The 20,333-nt window shown below is 36.5% G+C and overlaps 1 protein-coding gene across 1 annotated transcript in view; it reads left to right on the plus strand.

Annotated features, from left to right (window-relative positions):
• The first annotated feature begins 604 nt into the window (after positions 1 to 604).
• Positions 605 to 20,333, plus strand: part of LOC123566740 (ankyrin repeat domain-containing protein 36C-like) — a 169,638-nt gene continuing 149,909 nt past the window's right edge. Inside the window, exons 1-6 of the mRNA XM_065526823.1 lie at positions 605 to 996; positions 5,122 to 5,236; positions 5,402 to 5,575; positions 9,924 to 10,030; positions 11,551 to 11,691; positions 14,088 to 14,158. Of these exons, the coding sequence (XP_065382895.1) occupies positions 797 to 996; positions 5,122 to 5,236; positions 5,402 to 5,575; positions 9,924 to 10,030; positions 11,551 to 11,691; positions 14,088 to 14,158 (808 nt within the window). The 5' untranslated portion in view covers positions 605 to 796. The remainder of the gene's footprint in view (positions 997 to 5,121; positions 5,237 to 5,401; positions 5,576 to 9,923; positions 10,031 to 11,550; positions 11,692 to 14,087; positions 14,159 to 20,333) is intronic.

Below are 20,333 nucleotides of genomic sequence, written 5' to 3' on the forward strand. Positions count from 1 at the left end.
CCTCCAGCCGCTTGGACCCCGGGCCTGGCAGGGCAGCGGCAAGTCAGGCAGTAGGCGGCAGGAGAGCAAGGCACGAGCTTCAGCCTAGGGTGCAGGAGGCGCGCACCCTCCGGCCGGATGGGCGGCGCATTCAGGGACCAGGAGGCCATCCCAGGGGAGCCCCGCCAGTCCCCGCTGGAGCCCGAGCTGCAGCTGCCACCTGCAAGTGGTGCGCTGGCTGCAGCGGTGGCAACCCCGGATCCCGTCCTCCCGCCTCGTGCCCATCAGCGCGGACCCAGGGGGCGACGCAGTAGCGAAGTCAGGCTGTGGGCCCGACGGCGGCACCAGGCGGAGAGGCGCCACTCGACCCTATCCCTGGGCTGCAGGGGGCCCAGCGCGGGAGGCCCCGCGCGTCGGGAGCATGTGGAAGACGGGAAGAGGGCGCGGGCGACAGTCAGGCCCTGGGGCAGGGCGCGCCTGGCGCTCCAGGGAGCCCCGCCAGCCCGCGGCGCCTCCGCAGCAACAGCCGCCTGCACGTGGCTCCGCGAGAGCTGCTAGGGCGGTTACTCTGCCTCGGGCCTGTAGGGCGGGGCCGGCTAAGGTGCGCGTGCTCGCTGGTCCTAACAGTTCTGTTGGGCGTTTCTGCTGAGAGGCGGGAGGCGCTGAGTGTGCTGAGGTCCGTGGACTGACTGCATTGCTTGTTGTTGCGCTTCGGAGGCGGCGATCCCCGAAGGCGAGATGAAATGTGACTGAAGCCGGTGACCTTAACCGAAAGTCGTTCCCAGGCTACGAGTTGCCGCCAAGGAGCGGCCTAGAGATGTTCGACGACTACGAGCCGGAGAGGTGGCCCACCCTCAGGGAGCGCTTGTGCTCAGATGGCTTCTCATTTCCCGAATACCGCATCAAATTGTCTCATCTGAGAAGGATCCACAGAGCTATCTTCTATGGTAGGCTGGAGAAACTGGAGTACCTTCTGCTCACGAGAAGTGACGTCAATAAGAGAGACAAGAAGGAAAGGTAATGGGGGCTGGGAGCCGGGGCTGCGGGAGGAGGCCTGCGGACGTGGGAGAAGTACCCGCTTCCAGGCTGAGGGCTGCGGGGCGGATGGGCCGGGGCTCGGAGTATGGACGGGGCCTAGGGGGTGCCTGGCTGGGGTGGGAGTGAGTGGAGCGGGGCCTGGGGAGTGGGGGTATATGAGGTGGCGGGATGTGGAGTGAGTTGGGGGATGGGAGTGGGGAGTAGGGGGTGCTTGGGGTGGGGTGTGAATGGGCTTAGATGGATGGAATGAAGGCTTGGGGGTCAGGGGCGTGGACGGTGTGGGGTGGGGAGATGGGGGTGAGGGTTCAATGGGATAGAGGACTGGAGGTGGGGCTGAGGTGTGGGGGTGAATGGAATGGGGGAAAGGAGTGCAGAGGTGAAGGGGGAGAATCCTGTCACCAAAGAGGCTGGACTTTCCCTGGCAGGCTCAGCCGCACCTGGGATGTGGAAACCGTGGCTGGGGCGAGCACCCCAGGGCATTTTCATGAGCAGCAAAACAAAAACAAAACTTCAGTTGATTTCCAATCACTCATCATGCTGCTTCTTTATAAATCATTTTAAAGTGATTTCACTAATAAAATTCAGCATGTACAGCGTTTCATTCTTAATGTACACGTTTTAAAGCATAATGTTACATACATTATGGAAGGTGCATAGTGAGAGAAATCATTTCCATAATATATCAACTTCCTGGCTAAAAATTCTTTGGATGAAATCCAATATTTATTTTATATCAATGGACACCCATGTCAATATGGTTTTCACTGAGGGACCTTAGAGGGAAACTTTGAAGTGGGAAGGTGGTCTGTGTTCTTGAACAGAAAGACACAGTTTTCTAAAGCTCTGAGCTCTTTCTGTGTTTGTAAATTTTACATAATCCAAATAAAGTTATCAGAGTGTTAAAATTACTCGTGCTGTCTTTTACTATTGTGATGGCATTAAGAAAACTTTTGAAACGGAGTCAGAAAGACTTGCCTTTCTAGATATGAAAATGTGCTTAATTTCCACAAGTTATTTACTAACAGCTGAAACAACAAATCAGTGAATGGAACAGGTTAGAAAATCCAGGAACACCCCAATATGTGTAAGAATTTATTAGGTTGGTGCAAAAGCAATTGCGGTTTTTGCTGCAATTAAAAGTAATGGCAAAACCGCAATTGCGTTTGCACCAATCTAATAGAATTCGATAATGGTGACATTTCATATTAGTAGGAAAAGATGAATTACTCATAAATGAAGTGCCTGCTAACTATTTGGAGAAAACTGGCTAGATTTTTATGTCACAGAAATAAGTTCGTTATGGAATGTAGATTAAACATTTTAAATGCACAAAATAAGAAAGATAACAGAAAAAACACAAATGCCTACTTATATTGATACATGTTTATATTCCTATAAATATCACAGGCACACATTCTGAGGGTCAATTTAGCAAAATAAAAAATTAAAACCTCCTGTTTATAAGAAAAAATTAACAAAAGACAGTATGTACGTATAAATAATAGATAAAAAAGTGATTTTCATTTTACAGCGAATTCTTCAAATCAACAAGAACTCTCATTTAAAGTAGAGCAAAGCACTTTTTTTTCAGATATTCAAGCAACCTATGCACATAGGAAAAAATATTTAGTGTTCCTGGGAGGAGAAGGTATTTAAGTTAAAAAAGGAGTGAAATTCTGTTTTCTTTCCACAAGTTTGTGAGGGTAAAGAGTTAGCAGTACATACACTGCTATTTAAAGTTTACATTTCTGATGACTTTTCAAATAGACAATTTGTTGGTAAGTATCACACTCTAAAAATGTATGTGCCCTTCACCCATCAATTCCATTATACTAAAATATCCTAGGAAATAGAGATACATGCAATTTGTTTTTCTCAGCACTGCTTAAAATAGCAATGTATTTGGAAAACCCCTTATAATGGATTTTATAAATTTTATAAATTTATCAATAAATTTCAGTGCATCCATAGGATGGGACAATATGGGACCTTTGCAGGTGTCAGTGGATAAAGATGCATGTTGAGGTGTGAAGATGTACTTTGAAGAAAAGTTGGTTTGATTATACATATACACAAACAGTCTATGGTGTTTGTAAGCCAAATGTGTGTACAAAATATAACATTTCTTCTTTTCTGGCAGGTGTATTGTGATGTTTTTTCTTATCCGTGATGTATAAATGATCAGTATGTTTAAAACTTCTAATAAATGTTTTTTACTAATGAAATTATCCTTGGAAAAAGAAGAAATTTAAATCTTGCACAGAAAAAAATAATTTTCACTTTCTATTTTATTTTATTATTTATTTATTTGTTCATTTGTTTATTTTTGAGATGGAGTCTTGCCTTGTTGCCCAGCCTGGAGTGCAGTGGTACGATCTCAGCTCACTGCAACCTCTACCTCCCAGGTTCAAGTGATTCTCACACCTCAGCCTCCTGAGTAGCTGGGATTACAGGTGTGCGCCACCATGCCCGGCTAATTTTTGTATATTTTAGTAGAGACATGGTTTCACCATGTTGGCCAGGCTGGTCTCAAATTCCTGACCTCAGGTGACCCCCCTCCACCTCAGCCTCCCAAAGTGCTGGGATTACAGGTGTGAGCCACTGTGCCTGGCCTTATTTTTTATTTTTTTGTTTATTGGTATCTTCTATGAACTTTTAGCCTCTTCAGAGGTAAAGGGAATATTTTTATTTGTGCTTATTTTATTATGCATAGATTTTAGTATGTAAATATGTTTTTATTATAGTTTTATTACATATATGTAAACAATTTTAAATTAATCATTTTAGTTTACCAGTGTCCTCATGAAAATGAAAACGAGCAAATATAAGTGATTATCACTATTCCAAAAGCACTGCTTTAATTTATAGTTTTTTTCATAATAAACTCCCCAACTGTATGTATGCATTCTTTCAATCCAGTTATTCATCAAGCATGATCTGAATACCTATTATGTAGCAGACACTTTCTACCATCTCTCAGGACTCTTCCACCGTTAACAACTTCATGTTTAGCTGCCCAGCCTGAGCAAGCTGAGAGATTTAAGATGGAAGCATTAGGACTGAATCCCAATTGGATCTTTTATTCCTTTTTTTTTTTTTTTTTTTTAAACAAAAGCAATTCTGAAGTTAGAAAATAGTAAAAGATAACCTTTAACTGCCCTTTCAAAAACTTATGGCAGTCTCAAGTACTACTATTAATCATTGCAAATACCTAATTTATATAACATTCTATAAGTATTGAAAAAAAATGAACCATACCTATTCATTGAATCCTGAGTTTTCTTTGGATTATTTTTTTGAATATTGAAGGAAGAATTCCTTTGTTTAAAATATTGGTTGTTTTATTTTTGCCTTCTTTTTCCACAGTACTTTATTTAGGTGCCAATTATATGAGTAGAACTTCCTATTCTATGTACTGTATCCCACTTAATGTAAGGCATCATGGATTGGGTGATGCCACATTACTTTATATATCAATAAGATAATGTTTAAAATGTTGCCAGTTATAATTGTAATAAATAATGAATTGTAAACAGTATTCCAATGTCAGAAGATATTAATATGTAAGAGAATAGTAGTTTATATAAAAGAATAGTGAGAAAATGAGCATCTGCGAATGATTGAAATACAATGATACATCTAATCTTTAATAGATACCTCAATGTAGATATGGTTGTATCATTTTACTTAATTAGAATGTCTTTATAAGTAGTAATATCTAAAAATTATTGAGCTGTTATTTGTGTTAGAAAGTGTTCTAAATGCTGTACACAGATTCTCATGTAAGCATCACTGCAGTGTTCTGTGGGATAGCTACTATTCTCTCATATATTTTATTGATAAGGAAATTGAAGCAAAGAAAGACTAGATAATAGCTAAGTGACAGAGCTTTAAGTAAATTTTAAGCCCCAATTAAACTGAATCCAAAAGCCAAGCTTTTTCTGTTAAATAGCCTGCTCTTTCATTAATGTGATGAGTAATAAGTGCTAACAAAGATTGTCCTTTCTTCACAAGAAAATTAAATATTTATTTTGAAGACAGAGAAATAACACGCTAATTAATGCTTACAGTTACCTGTTTTTAAAAATCCTGTCACTCTCGCAGGACTGCCCTACATTTGGCCTGTGCCACTGGCCAACCGGACATGGTATCTCTCCTGGTGTCCGCAAGATGTGAGCTTAACCTCTACGACCGTGAATGCAGGACACCTCTGATCAAGGTATATAGTAGCCGACTCTTTGAGCATAAGATGGATTTGGTTTAAGTACATAGAATAAAAAGAACTTATCTCATTGGATACCCCTATATAACTAGTTAGTAAATCCTATGGAGTGTTTACTTTGATTTTTCAGTATTTGCATGTTTCTCGGTCTAATACTGACAGGCTGTACAACTGAGGCAGGAGGTTTGTGCAACTATTCTGCTGAAAAATGGTGCCGATCCAAATATTATGGATTTCTTTGGAAGGACTGCTCTACACTATGCTGTGTATAATGAAGATACATCCATGATAGAAACACTTCTTTTTTATGGTACAGATATTGAAGAATGCAGCAAGGTATAGATCAACCAACGTTATTTTCAAACTATCTGAAATGCATTTATTTTAACATTGACACATGTAAGGGCCAATTTTTCATATTTGGAAGATCAAACATTCCTTGAATGAAAATATTTTGAAATGCCTTAACTGTCTAAGATTTTACTTTAAATACTGGAACTTTTAAAGAAGCATTATAGAGTACAACTTTTCTTCCTGTGCTTATGGTAAATAATTATAAAAACAAATGAATTACAATAAATTTATAATTCATGACAACTGAATTTGGGAAAGGGAATAGTTAAGTGGTTTTCCACTAAATTACTTTTTTTCTAATCAGTGTGAAGTGACACAGGAAAGTAAAATTTGCCCTTATTAATAGGCTTTATTTTAAATTTCAAAGAAAATTAAAGCATTTCACAATAAATGTCCTTCTTGCCGCTGTTGACAAGTATTGTATGTGAAGGTGATTTCATTTGAAAGTGATTCCTCTGTGGAAAGGCTTAAGAGCGAGAAATGAGGAAAAGGAGAGCAACCAGAAATGCACAAGCTAATCTGGAAATTAGGTAATGAGGGAAAATACTGTGGAGAGGGTTTTTGTGTGTTTTGTGGTTTGTTTTCTATTTATATGTTGAGACAAGGATCTCTTCAGTTTTGGGGATAATTATTCTTACTTTAGGCAAGAGTTTATGAGTTACAAAATTGCCTGGGGATCAGTTTTGGTAGGACTCTGAGGAAACCAGGTTGGCAGTGAATAGAGGCGATGAAGTGGCACACAGTTCAGCAGAGAGAAGAACACACAATTAATGGACATTATTCAATTCTGGCAGAAACAGCCACTTAGATAAGCATCTAAACTCTACTCTCAAGTCCACAATGTCTTGATGGGCAGGTGGGAGATAAGGAGCTTATAAATAGTAAAATCAAGTTGGATTTTGAGTTTACTAGTCTCTTCTCTACCCCTACCCAGGAAAAGTAAATGGAGTTTTCAGTGAACGGCTCTATCTTTTGCTCTTTCCTCTTTTTGGCCAAATCCCAAATGATAAAGGGCATTTGCCATGTGGGTGAGAGATGAGACTGAAGTGATTATCAACTGTGCTAGTCCACAGTTAGAATTGTGCATGACAGTAACCTGGGGAAATTAAAAGCAAATCTCTAAGTCTAGGATATCCCCTGATGATTTTAATATAGTAAATCTAATATTTACTATTAAATATTACTGGACATGTATGTTTTAAAATATTTCCTTGAAGCTGGGCATGGTGGTGCCTCTAGTCAGAGCAACAGAATAAGACACTGTCTCTAACAACAACGACAACAACAACAAATTTCTTGAGACACTGATAGGCTGCTGGTTAAGAACCACTGAATAGATAAGTATAATGTAAATTCTCATCTCTCAAAAACGTAAAAAATCTGTAGAAGAGTTGGATGATAGGTGCTGCTTCCTTTAAATTTCTCCTTTCCAATAATATTAGCCTGACTTTTATCTGTCTCTACTTCTGTGGTTGGGAAGTTAAAAGGACTATTATTTGCAGTATCTATCAGCTGAAGAATAACACCTTTTCTTTGCCACCATCACTTATTCACTGCCATTCATAGGGTCGTTAGAAATTTACTATTGGGTACTCTTTTAATAAGTAGAGACTGATTCTTTCAAGACTTCGAGTCTCTTTGTTATCATTCTGGTGATTAGGTCAATACATCATTATTAAAAGCAGGGTTCTCTCAATTCCAATAGTAAAAAATTCTAAACCTTTTTTAAAAGCTGAAGCTCTATTATGGACTGCCTCAGTATGTCAGTTAAGTACATAGAACTATGGCATAATCAGGATAGCAGTTTTAAACACTGAAAACCATGAAGTTAGTAAGAATACGGAGAATACATGTAGGTCATTATTAGAGCTTTAATTGATAAGCCATTGTATTTTTATTTCTGATTTATAGTTTACCTAAAATAAAAAAATTAGGTAACAATATGGACACTAGAATAGTAATTTAAAATTATTTTAATAATATAGTTGCAGCAGTCCTATGAACTAATTATCCATTTGATGAACAATCTGGGAAAATTAAACATAAATTATAAATGCATGCATGTTGCAAAAGTGCTTGAAGTGGGTATTATGACTCTTAGTAACAATTTTTATTGCATTCTTGGACCTGTTTTGGAAAAAAATTCAGAAACTAAAGAAAGGAAGTATTTTACATGAAAATACTTGCTTTACATATAATCGCTTGGAGACATATCCATAGCAAATATAAAAATACAAGGTCTATAGTCTAAATGTGTCCCATAGATGTGTTTAGTTTGCCTCTATAAATTGTCTCAACATGGAAGGTTTAGGAGACTCACGCACAGATCTGGATTCCAGGCTTCTCTTCAAGAATCCAATCTGGTGTCCCTTGAGCCTATCTCACGTTTAGGATGCTGTGCAGAGGTTGCCCCTTTCTGTGAGGTGTGTGGTCTCCATTCTGCTACTGTGCCTACCTAGGTACTTCCTCAGGTCATCTCCCTTGCCTCTGTAGGGATGACTTTACAAGCCCTGTTTTATAGTATATTTTAGTAAATATTTCAAGGTTTTCAAGACATTTTATATCTATTTAAATATAGAGTCTGTATTTTACATAAATCCCTTAGTGATGGGGTTGAACTTTTGAATTTAGAAGGTGGTGTTTTTATAAACTATTTTTCTTTATATATACCATAAATAATCATCTTCCCATTAGAATGCATGTAAGCTTTTTAAGGTGAATAATGTATAGTTGCATAGGTTTTGCATATTTTAGACAACATTATATTTTTCTCTTCAGCATTGCCTCCTAAACATGCAAGTAATTGGCCAGGCACAGTGGCTCAAGCCTGTAATCCCAGCACTTTAGGAGGCCGAGGCGGGCGAATCACGAGGTCAGGAGATTGAGACCATCCTGGCTAACACGGTGAAACCCCCTCTCTACTAAAAATACAAAAAATTAGCTGGGTATGGTGGCACACGCCTGTAGTCCCAGCTATTCAGGAGACTGAGGCAGGATAATAGCTTGTGCTTGAATCCAGGAGGCGGAGGTTGCAGTGAGCTGAGATGGTGCCACTGCACTCCAGCCTGGTGGGCAGGCGAGACTCTGTCTCAAAAAAAATAAATAAATAAAAGATGCAATAAATTTAGTGGCTTTCATTATGCTATAAATAACTAATACAGGTCATTATTAGAGCTTTAATTGATAAGCCATTGTATTTTTATTTCTGATTTATATTTTACCTAAAATAAAAAAAATTAAGTAAGAATTAATATGGAAACTAGAATACAAATTTTTAAAGGAGTTATGTACCAGGATCCTAAGATTATAATTACATAAATCTTTGCACCAAGGTCCTAAGATTGTAATCGAGAATAACATTTCATACAGAGCTTTCTGACAGCTAAGATAAAAATATTGCTAGAGAAAACCCATGGACTATTTAATAACAAGCAGTGAAAGTTCATTTGAAGCCTATCTCTGTTAATTCAGAGCCCAGCTCTCCGAATTACAAAGAGATAGGCTTCAAATGAACTGTCAATCGTGTCAGATTCTCGGATGAAAATGTCAGGTGCTCCTGTTCAGGAGGACCTGACATTGTCATCCGAGATTCTGACACCATCGATGGAAGAGAATCAGGCAAGTGTGTGTCACCCAGAGGAAACCTCCACCTTTACTGGTAAGCTCTCACAACCGTATCCCTGAAACTCTCATTTCTCAGATGTTAGTCTTCTCCATAATAAGTATTTACAAATAGGGATTAGGTGAAGTTCAAAAGATTCCTCAAATACTAGACACGTAATGCACAGTTTTGTAACATTTTTCAAACATGGGTGATCATGGAATCTTTCTTTTGGGATATAATGTGCAACTTCTGGTAAAGTAAATATCCTTTGGAATATATTAATAGTTTAAGAAACCCTGCTCTATAGGTAATAATTTAGAACATTAATAAAAATACCTGAAACATTTATTACTATGTCTTAGAGTTTGAGGACATAGAGAAAAAAATACAGCTCCTGCTCTCAAGAAGCTCCTGGCTCAGGTGGGAAACAATGAAATCCTTGAAATATGCCGTGCTAAATGCTGTGACAGAAACAAAGATTCTTGGAGCTGGTAAATGTTTGAAGTGAGCTCTGGAGATGACCAGAGTTCTTGTGGTGAGGCTGAGAAGGTTGTTTCCAGGGGAAGGAGTAGAACCTAGAAAAGCGCCGAGGAGTGAAAAAAAGGGACCACCTCTTATGTCCTTTCAATTGTATATATTCAAGCTCGTAGGATCTTATGTAAGGTTTCCAGTTCAGTTGGTAAATATGTAATTTTGTGATTATAAACTGTTGCTGTTGTTTTACAGTATGAATATCAACCACTTTTACTTGCTGTGAGTCGAGCAAAAGTGAACATGGTGGAATTTTTATTAAAGAAAAATGCAAATGTAAATGCAGTTGATTTTCTTAACAGGTACAGACCTTAGTTCTTATTGTGTTGTTTTTAAACCTGAGTGTCATTTTAGAGTGGTGGCAGTCACTCAAGTCAGAAATATTACATTAATAAGAAGACTAACTTTTAATTATTGGGATATAGTGAGAAATATCAACACAGATCATCACTTAGGTAGAAAAACGATTATTTGGACTGAGTAACATAAAGAACAGTGTATAGCAGGATTCATCTCTATAGACATTATACACATAAAAGGCTTCTATATTGACAGATATTTGTTATTTGTAATATGATGTGGTGTTATTTATAATGTAATAATGTGATGCTTTTGATTGTATGATCTTACATTAGCTGTAGGGGTTTCATGTTAGTTTTTAATTTCTGCTGTGTTTTTGTTGTTTTTAATTGATATGGGAAGAGGGAGAAAAGATAGCTTTAAATTGATAAAACTTTACTTTAATGAAGACAAGCTTCATTCACACAGGACTGGGTTTAATCCCTAGCTTTCCCACTTGCTAGATGTGTGACCTTGGTAACATTACTTATCACCAAGTATGTTTTCTTCTGTGAAAAGGAGGGTAATAATATATCCTTCAAGGGTGGTTGTGTGTAAATAACATCATATATACATAATGTTAGAATGTCCCACTAACAGAGCAAAGTGCTGATGTTTTGGAAACAACGGCTGAGCATATAAGTATGTGCTTATATATATGTGTGTGTGTGTGTGTGTATATATATATTTTATACACACACACGTATACACACACACATATGTGAATATAATATATAATATATATTATATATACACACATTGTAATGTGTAAGTAAGTATATAATGTAAGCAACATAACGTAATGTCTAATATATAATATACAATATTTATTATATATATATAAAATATATAAAATATATTTTTTTGTATGTATAAATTTATATATATTGTGTATATATAATATATATACATAAAATATATATTACATATATGATGTTACTTATACAACCACCCTTGAAGGATACATTATTATCCTCCATATATATATATATATATATATATATATATATGGTGTTTAATGCCTAGCACATGCTTATCAGCATCATTAACTGAAGTTACGACTACTATTAGCATTCCTATTAATATTATTGTTTCAAGCCTGCAGATAGCTCTTATCTGACCCCTTAGCTGATTTTGCATTATAATACATAATATCAGACTAGGGAAGAAATGAATAATTTTTCACTTAAATTTGCCTACTGTAGATAGGTGACCTGAGCATAGTTTCTTGCCCATCAAAGGACTTTCAGTTAGCAACTTTATGTCATACCACAGTGGGACAAGAGGCTTCCTATTTGTTCCTTGCTTTTAACCTTTGTGGTAATTTACAAAGATAAACCCTTGAGCACCCAAGATGCTTGTTTCTTAGTACATGTAATTGGGTTAATTCTGCATGGACAGGCAACATATTAAGTTGATAAAGTATTTAAACTTAGCTTTTAAAATGTCATTAAAGTTTTTAATTACCTCTCTGTTATTTTAGATCAGCCCTCATACTTGCTGTTACTCTTGGTGAAAAAGATATAGTCATTCTTCTTCTGAAGCAGCACAATATTGATGTGTTTTCTCGAGATGCATATGGAAAGACTGCAGAAGATTATGCAATTGAGACTCGTAATAAAGTGTAAGTCTTTACATAAAAAGGCTAGTGAACACTAAATTGAAGTTTAAAATAATTGTAACAACTGCATCTTATATATCAGGTGAGATTTCATAATTTGGTTCAAGTAGTTTTCAAGCGACAAATTTTCAAGTTTTTAAGTTTTCAAGAGTTGTGCAACTTCGTCAGCCAGAAATCAAGCAAAAGACTAGATAAGTAGCAGTAGGTGCAGGATTCTTGATATTGAAACTTTTAGGACTTTTCTCCTTAGGGATTCCAATGTTGTTCATTTTATTTCAAGCATAGGATAAAGTAGTTTCACATCTTTGATTTTTCTAATTAGTTATTTGGGTCTCAAAATGTCCAGCTTATCAAAAAACCTTGTGCTGTTTACTGGGGACCATCTGCTATAGCCCGATCCTTGAATTTTTCAAGAACCTATGGGGTTCCTTAAGTCCAAGGAAGACAATGAGTTTCTACAAGTCAGAAGGAGAAGGGGAAAGGATATTCTAATCATTGCTTCGTTTTCATTGATTCTGTTGCTGCTTTCTTGCCATTGAAAGAACTCTTGTAGTCTGGTAATGATTAACCTTTGCCACCAATCTTCATGTTGATCCATAAAAAGGCTTCAAACTTACACATACTTTTTTTAGTTCACTTGCACATACTTATATGCTCATTGTTTCCAAAACAGCAGAACCTTGCTCTGTTGGCTGGATATTCTAACTTTATCAGCACACATACTGAGCAAATTGACACTTTCACCCACACTCAAAACCTGATGTAAAGCCCACATTTTAGCCTGGGCTTCTAGACCTTCATGGTGAGTTATTTTTGAGTCCCCCTTTTTTTTTTTTCTTTAAAGCAAATATTAGTTGGGATAGTTCTAAGCTGTCAGAGATATTCAAATAATGTTGTAGAAAGAGATCATGGTTTTTTTCTTTATTGCTACCAGATCTGTACCCTGACACTTTTTAAATAAACAGTGTAAGAGCTTTTCTCAGGTAGGGGAAGCTTCTATGCCATCTTTCCTTAGAGTAGTAGGCATCCGCTTGTGGTTGGCCCCTTAAGTGATCTGTTTTCTTTAATAATGAAGATCTCTCAAGCTGCTTGCATCACTATCTCAAGTTTTTAAGATTCTACCTCATAGGAAGCCATTCATCAGAATTATTTGAGTCTCAAGTTGCTTAGTTAGATTTAACAGAGCTAAGCCTCATCCATGACTTATCAGCATTTATATGTAAAAGTAAGGCTTTGTGCTTGCTTTGGCAGCACAAATACTAAAATTGGAACAATACAGAGAAAATTAGCATGGTGAAGCATTTCATAATCTTGCAGTCACGGGAAGGTCACTTGACTGTTTGCTGGCTAGCTAAGTAACAGTTTGAATCAAAACAAAATGGGTGGCACCTTATATTAGAATTGTGATTTTTCACTACAAAAATATTTGTGTAAGGTGATCTATAAACTGAGAATGGAGGTAAGTAACACAGGGGGTGTTGTGTAAATATTTTGTTAGTATGTATCTTGGAAATGAGAAAATGTCAATTTTCATGTATTTCATGGAACTTAAAAAACATGAAAGTAGGGTTTTGTCTTCCATGTCAGTTGGAGATAACATCACTGATGGCGATTAACCATCATTCTAGCAAACATCTGATGTTCAGTTAGAGTCTGTAGAGAAGTAATAGTGGTAGCTCAAGCCAGATCTTGACATCTGTTAATTTTCTGCCCTTGGAACTGATGAGCTCAATAATAGTGAACAATCATGTTACCTATTTTAATGAAATAATGTATTCATAAATAAGTTTATTTAAAAATTATGAAATGGTTGAGATGCCCTTAATTATAAGCCACAAATAATAGAACAATAAAGCAAAATTAGGACTTAACATTTTTCTTAAACAGAAGCATTTAAATATTAGAACCTATGAAAAACTACACATTGGGTTTGATTTGGGATTTCAGAATAGTTTCAGCAATAAAGTTCAAGAGCAAATTCCACTGCTTTACTATTTCTCTGTGAATGTTAAAAATGCTACTTCATTAAACCTATATAACAACCTAGTGAAAGAAGTCAGTAAAATCTAAAAGAAGACATGGCGCCTAAGAGAAGCAACTTACAAGAGCAAATACCTGTTGGCTATAGAGCCAGGACCTACCAGTAAGAGCCAGGAAGGTGACTTTCCATTACGTCAAGCCGACGTGAGATAGTTTGCTGCGCTCGCTTCATGAGTACTTCACCTGTTTTTATTATTTAATTAGAAAGGTACTAAGAAGTTTGTAGAGCTTATAGAAGAGAAGTGTATAGGATAATTAACATCCTGATATTGTTTAAGATACTCTAATAATTTAGTATATTTGGTAAATGTTTTTGATAATAGTATTAAAATATTAATTTCATTTGTTTTTATACATAGCATTTTCAGACTAATTTCTGAATACAAAAGAGAAAAGACATCTGAAGAGCTTCCTATAAATAGCAATCCAGGTAAGATTTCTGATAGTGAATTACTCTTGATGGTACTACCACGGATAAAAAAGAATAAAGATGTTCTGGTTACAAAAAAGCAGTTTAAAAAAATCACTGTTTAAATTGCACGCTTTAAAAAAATACTTTCTTAGTAGTCTAGATTTTATAATTATTTAAAAAGTTAATTGTAGGTAATTTATACTCTCAGTATTGTTTGAAAAAAATTATTGTTTAATTATGGTTCCTAATAGTCTAGATAATCTTTTTGTGTAAATAAGAAAATTTTTAAGTTATTATGTTATATGTTTTCTTTATAGTCACGTTATAATGAATTAGACTTTTTATATAATTAGAACTTCTATTTAATTTGTAAAATAAATTCTTTGCAGTTAGTAACTGAATCAATAATTACAGTTGACCCTTCAGCAACATGGGATTTAGTGCTGCCAATCCCCATGCTGTTGAAAATACATATTTGGTATGTTATATGTATTAAACGTATTGTATTCTGAGTACAAGAAAGTAAGCTAGAGAAAAGAAGCTTTTGCAGTAGTTAAAGCTGTAGTTTCCTTGTAGTTCAGTCCTTAAACTACTATCAGTCTAGTGTAAGGTATTCACCCATTCATGGTAAAATAAAGTCAATTTACTCCATTTACTCATTTTAAAATGTTGGTCTTTTTCTTGCCAGGCCTTCTTTGTTTTATTTAATTTTTTATTTATAAAAACAATAAGAGTTGGTAGGGTTTTTTTTCCTGTGAAAACCATCAGTGAAGAGGCCATCTTGATCTAGGAAATATAAACATATTTATTTGGTGGCAGTAGAAATATAAAGCAGAAACAGAAAAGAGGTACAGTTAACATGATTTACTGAATGTAAAACATTAGTGGGGAGAGAGAACTCTTGGATCATTCATACGTTTCCAGATTGTGTACCAGCCTTTATACTGCACATGAGAAAGGAGTAGGACGTGTTCAGTGAATGGAGAAGTACAGCTGGTCAATAGGGAAGAATAACTTCCCTTCCCTCCAACTCTGAGGTTGGAGTTGCAGACGTAGAATGATGTTATTATAATTATTAGGCAAAGTCAGCGATCTCAATGAGCTGTCCATGATGCAGATGTAGAATGAGAAGGCATCCAGTGACAAAACCCTGGGAATGTTAACATTCCCTCCCGCCCCCAGAAAAAAAAGAGTTGGTAAAGGAGAAAGCAGTGGCTAGAGAAAAGTTGGAGAGGAGTCAGAGGAAGTGATGTTGCAAAAATAAAAAATGTGAGAACTTCAAGGAGGGAGTATGAATTCTAACAAGTAAGATTACTAAAAAGTCAATTAGATTTAACTTTTAAAAGCTCTTTGGCAGTGCCCCTTTCAATAGAACCATTTTTGAGGTGTAATGTGGGCCACTGATGTGATTGGTATGTCTGGTGTCCAAATATGGAGGAATAAATCTACCAAGATCCCGCCTAACTCTTTTGTAACTGCAGAAGCTACATGCACAGGGTCAGGGAAAATGGTCTTGACTTCTGAGTACATGTGCCCACACTTTTACTGAATTGTCAAAACCTAAGGGTAATGTGTGAGAAAAACTGTGGTCTTCTTATCAGCTCCTTGTGGAAATACTTAATTTGTACTGAAATCCCTGATAAGTTCTTCTGGATGCATTCTGAAACAAAAGTCTGGCAGCAGTAACTGGACCCAGCTTGTCCAAAGCACATACATCCAGACTCCCTCCGACATGGAATCATAACACAGCCACATTTCGAGAGTTTCGAGTTTCAATCAGAAGTAGTTTACAGACGAGCAGTTTGGAGAAGCTGACATCTTTTATCTAATGTCATGGAGAAAAATATAAGGTGATGTGCTAAATATGCCAAGTCTCTGTGTTCTGGCACACTTTGTTTTAGTGCAATTCCCTTTTCATGACCTCTTCTAATAGCTCAGCTTTTACTGTTTTCTTTTGAATTTCATCCCTAAAGAAAATATTATTAGAACACATCCCTAAAGAAAATATTATTAGAACACATTTGAATTTCATCCCTAAAGAAAATATTATTAGAACACATTTCTAACATAGGTATTTTTGACAACTATATATAATTTTCTTTTAAGAGAATTAGCTACTTATTCTCAAGTATATCTGGTATTCTATTAATCTTTAATGCTAAACTTCTTTATATCTTTAGCACAATGACAGTGTAAGTGATGATGGTTCTTTAAGATTTTAAGTTTCTTTTAAATTTTCAAACTTTAAATGTCTTTTAAATTTTCAAATCAAGTTAAGACACTTAAGGTGTCTTTTAAATTTTCAAACTTGACATAGTTTTAATGTAAAACACTTTTCTGGTATTATATTTCTTCAAATATTGCTAATCTGTTACTTAGCTGGAATATTTGGTCAGTTGGATTACCACACCTTTAACCATCTATATAAAACTTTCTTGATTTTTTTTTTTTTTTTTTTTTGAGATTGAGTCTTTTGCTGTTCCCCAGGCTGGAGTGCAATAGTGTGATCATAGCTCACTGCAGCCTCAAACTTCTGGGTTGAAGTGACCCTCCTAACTCAGCCTCCTAACTCACTGAGACTGCTACAAGCATATGCCACCATACGAAGCTAACTTTTTTATCTTTTGCTTTTTAGAGACAAGGATCTCTCTCTGTTGCCCAGGCCAGTCTCAAACTTTTGGTTTCAAGTGATCCTCCTGCCTCAGCCTCCCAAAGTGCTGGAATTATAGTCACGAGTCATTGTGCTGGTCCATAACTTCCTTTATTCCCCCAGATAATATTAAAGTCCTATTGACCCTTAATAATAAAAATCCACTGTTTGGGAGGAGAAGTGGATAACTCATCCTACATTTTAAATGCAGTTTTTGACTTTTTTACCTGTTCTGTGAAGAATTGCCTTTAACAGATGGTTTTTAGTTTTAGATATTTTTAGTTTTGTAAGAACTTAAGAAAAAAAATTAGAAACAAATTAAATGAGCTCTATGATCAATAGTACAGTATTATACTATATCCAATGGCTACATATATTTCTATAATTATCACAATGACCTGAATGATGCAAATTATTTTATGTATGTTTTTACTAATAGATTTTTTTTGAGACTGAGTCTCGCTCTGTTGCCCAGGCTGGAGTGCAGTGGTATGATCTCAGCTCACTATAACCTCTGCCTCCTGGATTCAAGTGCTTCTCCTGCCTCAGCCTCCCAAGTAGCTGGGACTATAGGTGTGCGCCACCACACCCAGCTAATTTTTGTATTTTTAGTAGAGATGGGGTTTCACCCTGTTAGCCAGGATGGTCTCCATTTCCTGACCTCGTGATCCACCTGCCCCAGCCTCCCAAAGTGCTTGGATTACAGGTGTGAGCCACCGTCCCCAGCCTACTGATACATTTTAGAGACAGGGTCTCCCTCTGTTTCCCAGGCTGGAGTGCAGTGGTTATTCACAGGTACAATCTCCACTGCAGCCTCGAACTTTTGGTCTCAAGCAATCTTCCTGCCTCAGCCGTTGGAGTAGTTGGGAGTACGGGTGCGTGTCATTGCACCTGGCCTGATCCCCAATTATTACAAAAGAAACCTTGCTGAGTTGAAGACAATTGACGGTGATCTTTTTGTTTCTCTTCTAGAAGCTTTCATACTATGGAATATATTTTTAATCATCCATATTCTTTTTTATTCTGGTTAAAATAAGATTGCTGCTTGTTTTTCATTTTTTTTGGCATAATTATTTCTATTCCTTTATGGATTTATTCATGCGGAAATAAAGGAATCTCAAAGGCAACTGTCAAGGAAAACAGATTAGGGAAAGGTATTTTATAAACAGCCTTCCGATTGTAGTCGCATGTCACATCACCTAAAAGAAAACTCATTTCATATAATGCAGTAGTGTTGGGGTTTCCCAAGACCACTTCTGTGTTTAGTGATTCACTTGGAAGGACTCAGCAAACAGTCCTACTCAGGGCTTTGATTTGTTTCAGTGAAAGAATACAAAGTAAAACTGGCTCAGGGCAAAGGCGCATGTGGCAAGTCTTGGGGAAGCCAGGCACAAGCTTCCAGGAGCCCTCTCCTGTGGAGTTACCAGGATGTGCCGAATTCCTGTAGCCTGGAATTTTGACAGCACATAGGCGGTGGTGTCTACCAGTATGAGTCTGACTAGAGACTGACACAGTAGCCAAGGTTTTTATGGAAGCTGGTTACATAGGCATTCTCTCTCACACAGGTACAAAAATTCCACACTTCCACAAGAAAAGCAGCTGCTCAGAGTCAGCCACATTATTTATGCAAACAGTTTAGGCACAGTGAGCTACTTTTCTCAGTTAGGAGATGGTGACAAACCTTTAAAATGCAAATTTCCAAACAGCAGCAAAGGGCCAATTTTGCATGCAGGCTTTTCTAAGAATGACAGTCTTATGACTGTTATATGAATTATTTTTTTCACAGCAGTTATAGCCCCAACTTAATTTTAGTTATTGTCTTAAAAATTCTATTTAATAGTGAATAATATGGTGATATAACATAGCATGGTGCTTATTTCATTTGTGTCAGTTGCAACTTAATATGAAATATTAAGTTCCTGTGCTGTTAGATTTTGGAATTTTGGTGAATATTTAACAGGTTTCTATACCGAAGTTACTATGGCAATATTAATTATAATCTGTTCTTATTTGATTAACCTTTCAGTAAAATGGTTAGATAAAATAAGTAATGATTTCTGATTTAAAATTAAAAGATTTGTTTCATTTTAATTATATAGATGGTTCAGTTTTGTTTTACATTTTGTTAAATTTTTGTTTATAATTATGAAATTTAAAAAATCAATCATTTATCAGTTATTTTCTTGCCTGTTAATACAGTTAAGTTATTTGCTTTATGTATTTTTATATACTATAATTCTGGAGAGAATATTCATATTCTGTTTCAAATTGAGTACATCTTGCTACAATATATGGTAATAGAAGATTCAGTGACAATCTTTTAAAAAAAATTAATAACTTTATTTTAAGAGCAGTTTTACATTCTCAGCAACATTGAAAAGAACCTAAAGAGATTTTTCATATACGCCATCCCTCCACACATGCATAGCTCCCCCCATTATCAATATCTCCCACCTGAGTGGTACATTTGTTACAACTGAGAATCTTACATTGACGCATCGTAATAATCACCAAAGTCCATAGTTTATATTTAAGTTCACTCTTTGTATTGTACATTCTTTAAAGTTGGACAAATGTATAATAAATGTACCCGCCATTGTAGCATCTTAGAATACTTACGCTGCCCTGAAATTTGTCTCTCTTTTTTTATTCCTCCCTCCCAACTAACCCCTGTCAACTACTAATATTTCTGCTGTCTCCATAGTTTTGATATGTCCAGTATAGTCTTATATTAAGGATAATATAGTGGATATCTTTTTCAATATTAAAAACCATAAATTTCCAAGATAACAATGTATTCAATTGAGCTATCCATTGTGCTTTTTTGCTTTTAGCTTATTAATGTAGAATTTAATGGCATATGCTTTACATGTTGAAAAAGCATAATTTATATAGACATTTGCCACATAATGGGAGGGTTGAGGAAAATGACTTCATGCTGCATACTACACAGCACTGACTGGATCATCCTTCTCTGTGAGGTGGGTCCAGATAGACTAGCAGTGGAAAGGGACAATCTCGAGAGGCTGTACTTTATAAAACTGGAGTCAGAAAGTCTTTCCTATTTACCTTGCAATTGGAAATAAGATCAGCTAGTGAATACTATAGGCATACAAATATGTTTCTTATTGACCTTCTTTCTTTGAGTGATCGGTTTGAAAACAGTATATAATATTATTATAGCATGGCTCACTTATAACTAGGTTTTCCATTGTGAAAAATGCCAAGAGAGTCCTACTAGTTTTGTTTACATGAAGTGACAAAGATTTGTTGTTGTTGTTTTTCCCATTAGGTAGGGGGACAACTGTTGGCAGCTCCAGTGAGTTTACGGTTCCTTTATGTATATTTTATATATGAGAAAGTACTCCCTGGCAACTTGCCGTACCTACCCAGTGTTTCTGTATAAGCTTCTCTCTGACGAGGAGACAAGACTCAGATTGGATAAGCTTTTAAGGGAGTGATATTTTCTCTGCGTGTGTTTTTTTGAAGGAGGTAAAATGAAAGCTGAATTTAAGCATTGTTTGTGCCCTACATAGGGTGAAT

The sequence above is a fragment of the Macaca fascicularis genome, chromosome 13 (assembly GCF_037993035.2).
Source record: "Macaca fascicularis isolate 582-1 chromosome 13, T2T-MFA8v1.1".
Lineage (NCBI taxonomy): Eukaryota > Metazoa > Chordata > Mammalia > Primates > Cercopithecidae > Macaca > Macaca fascicularis.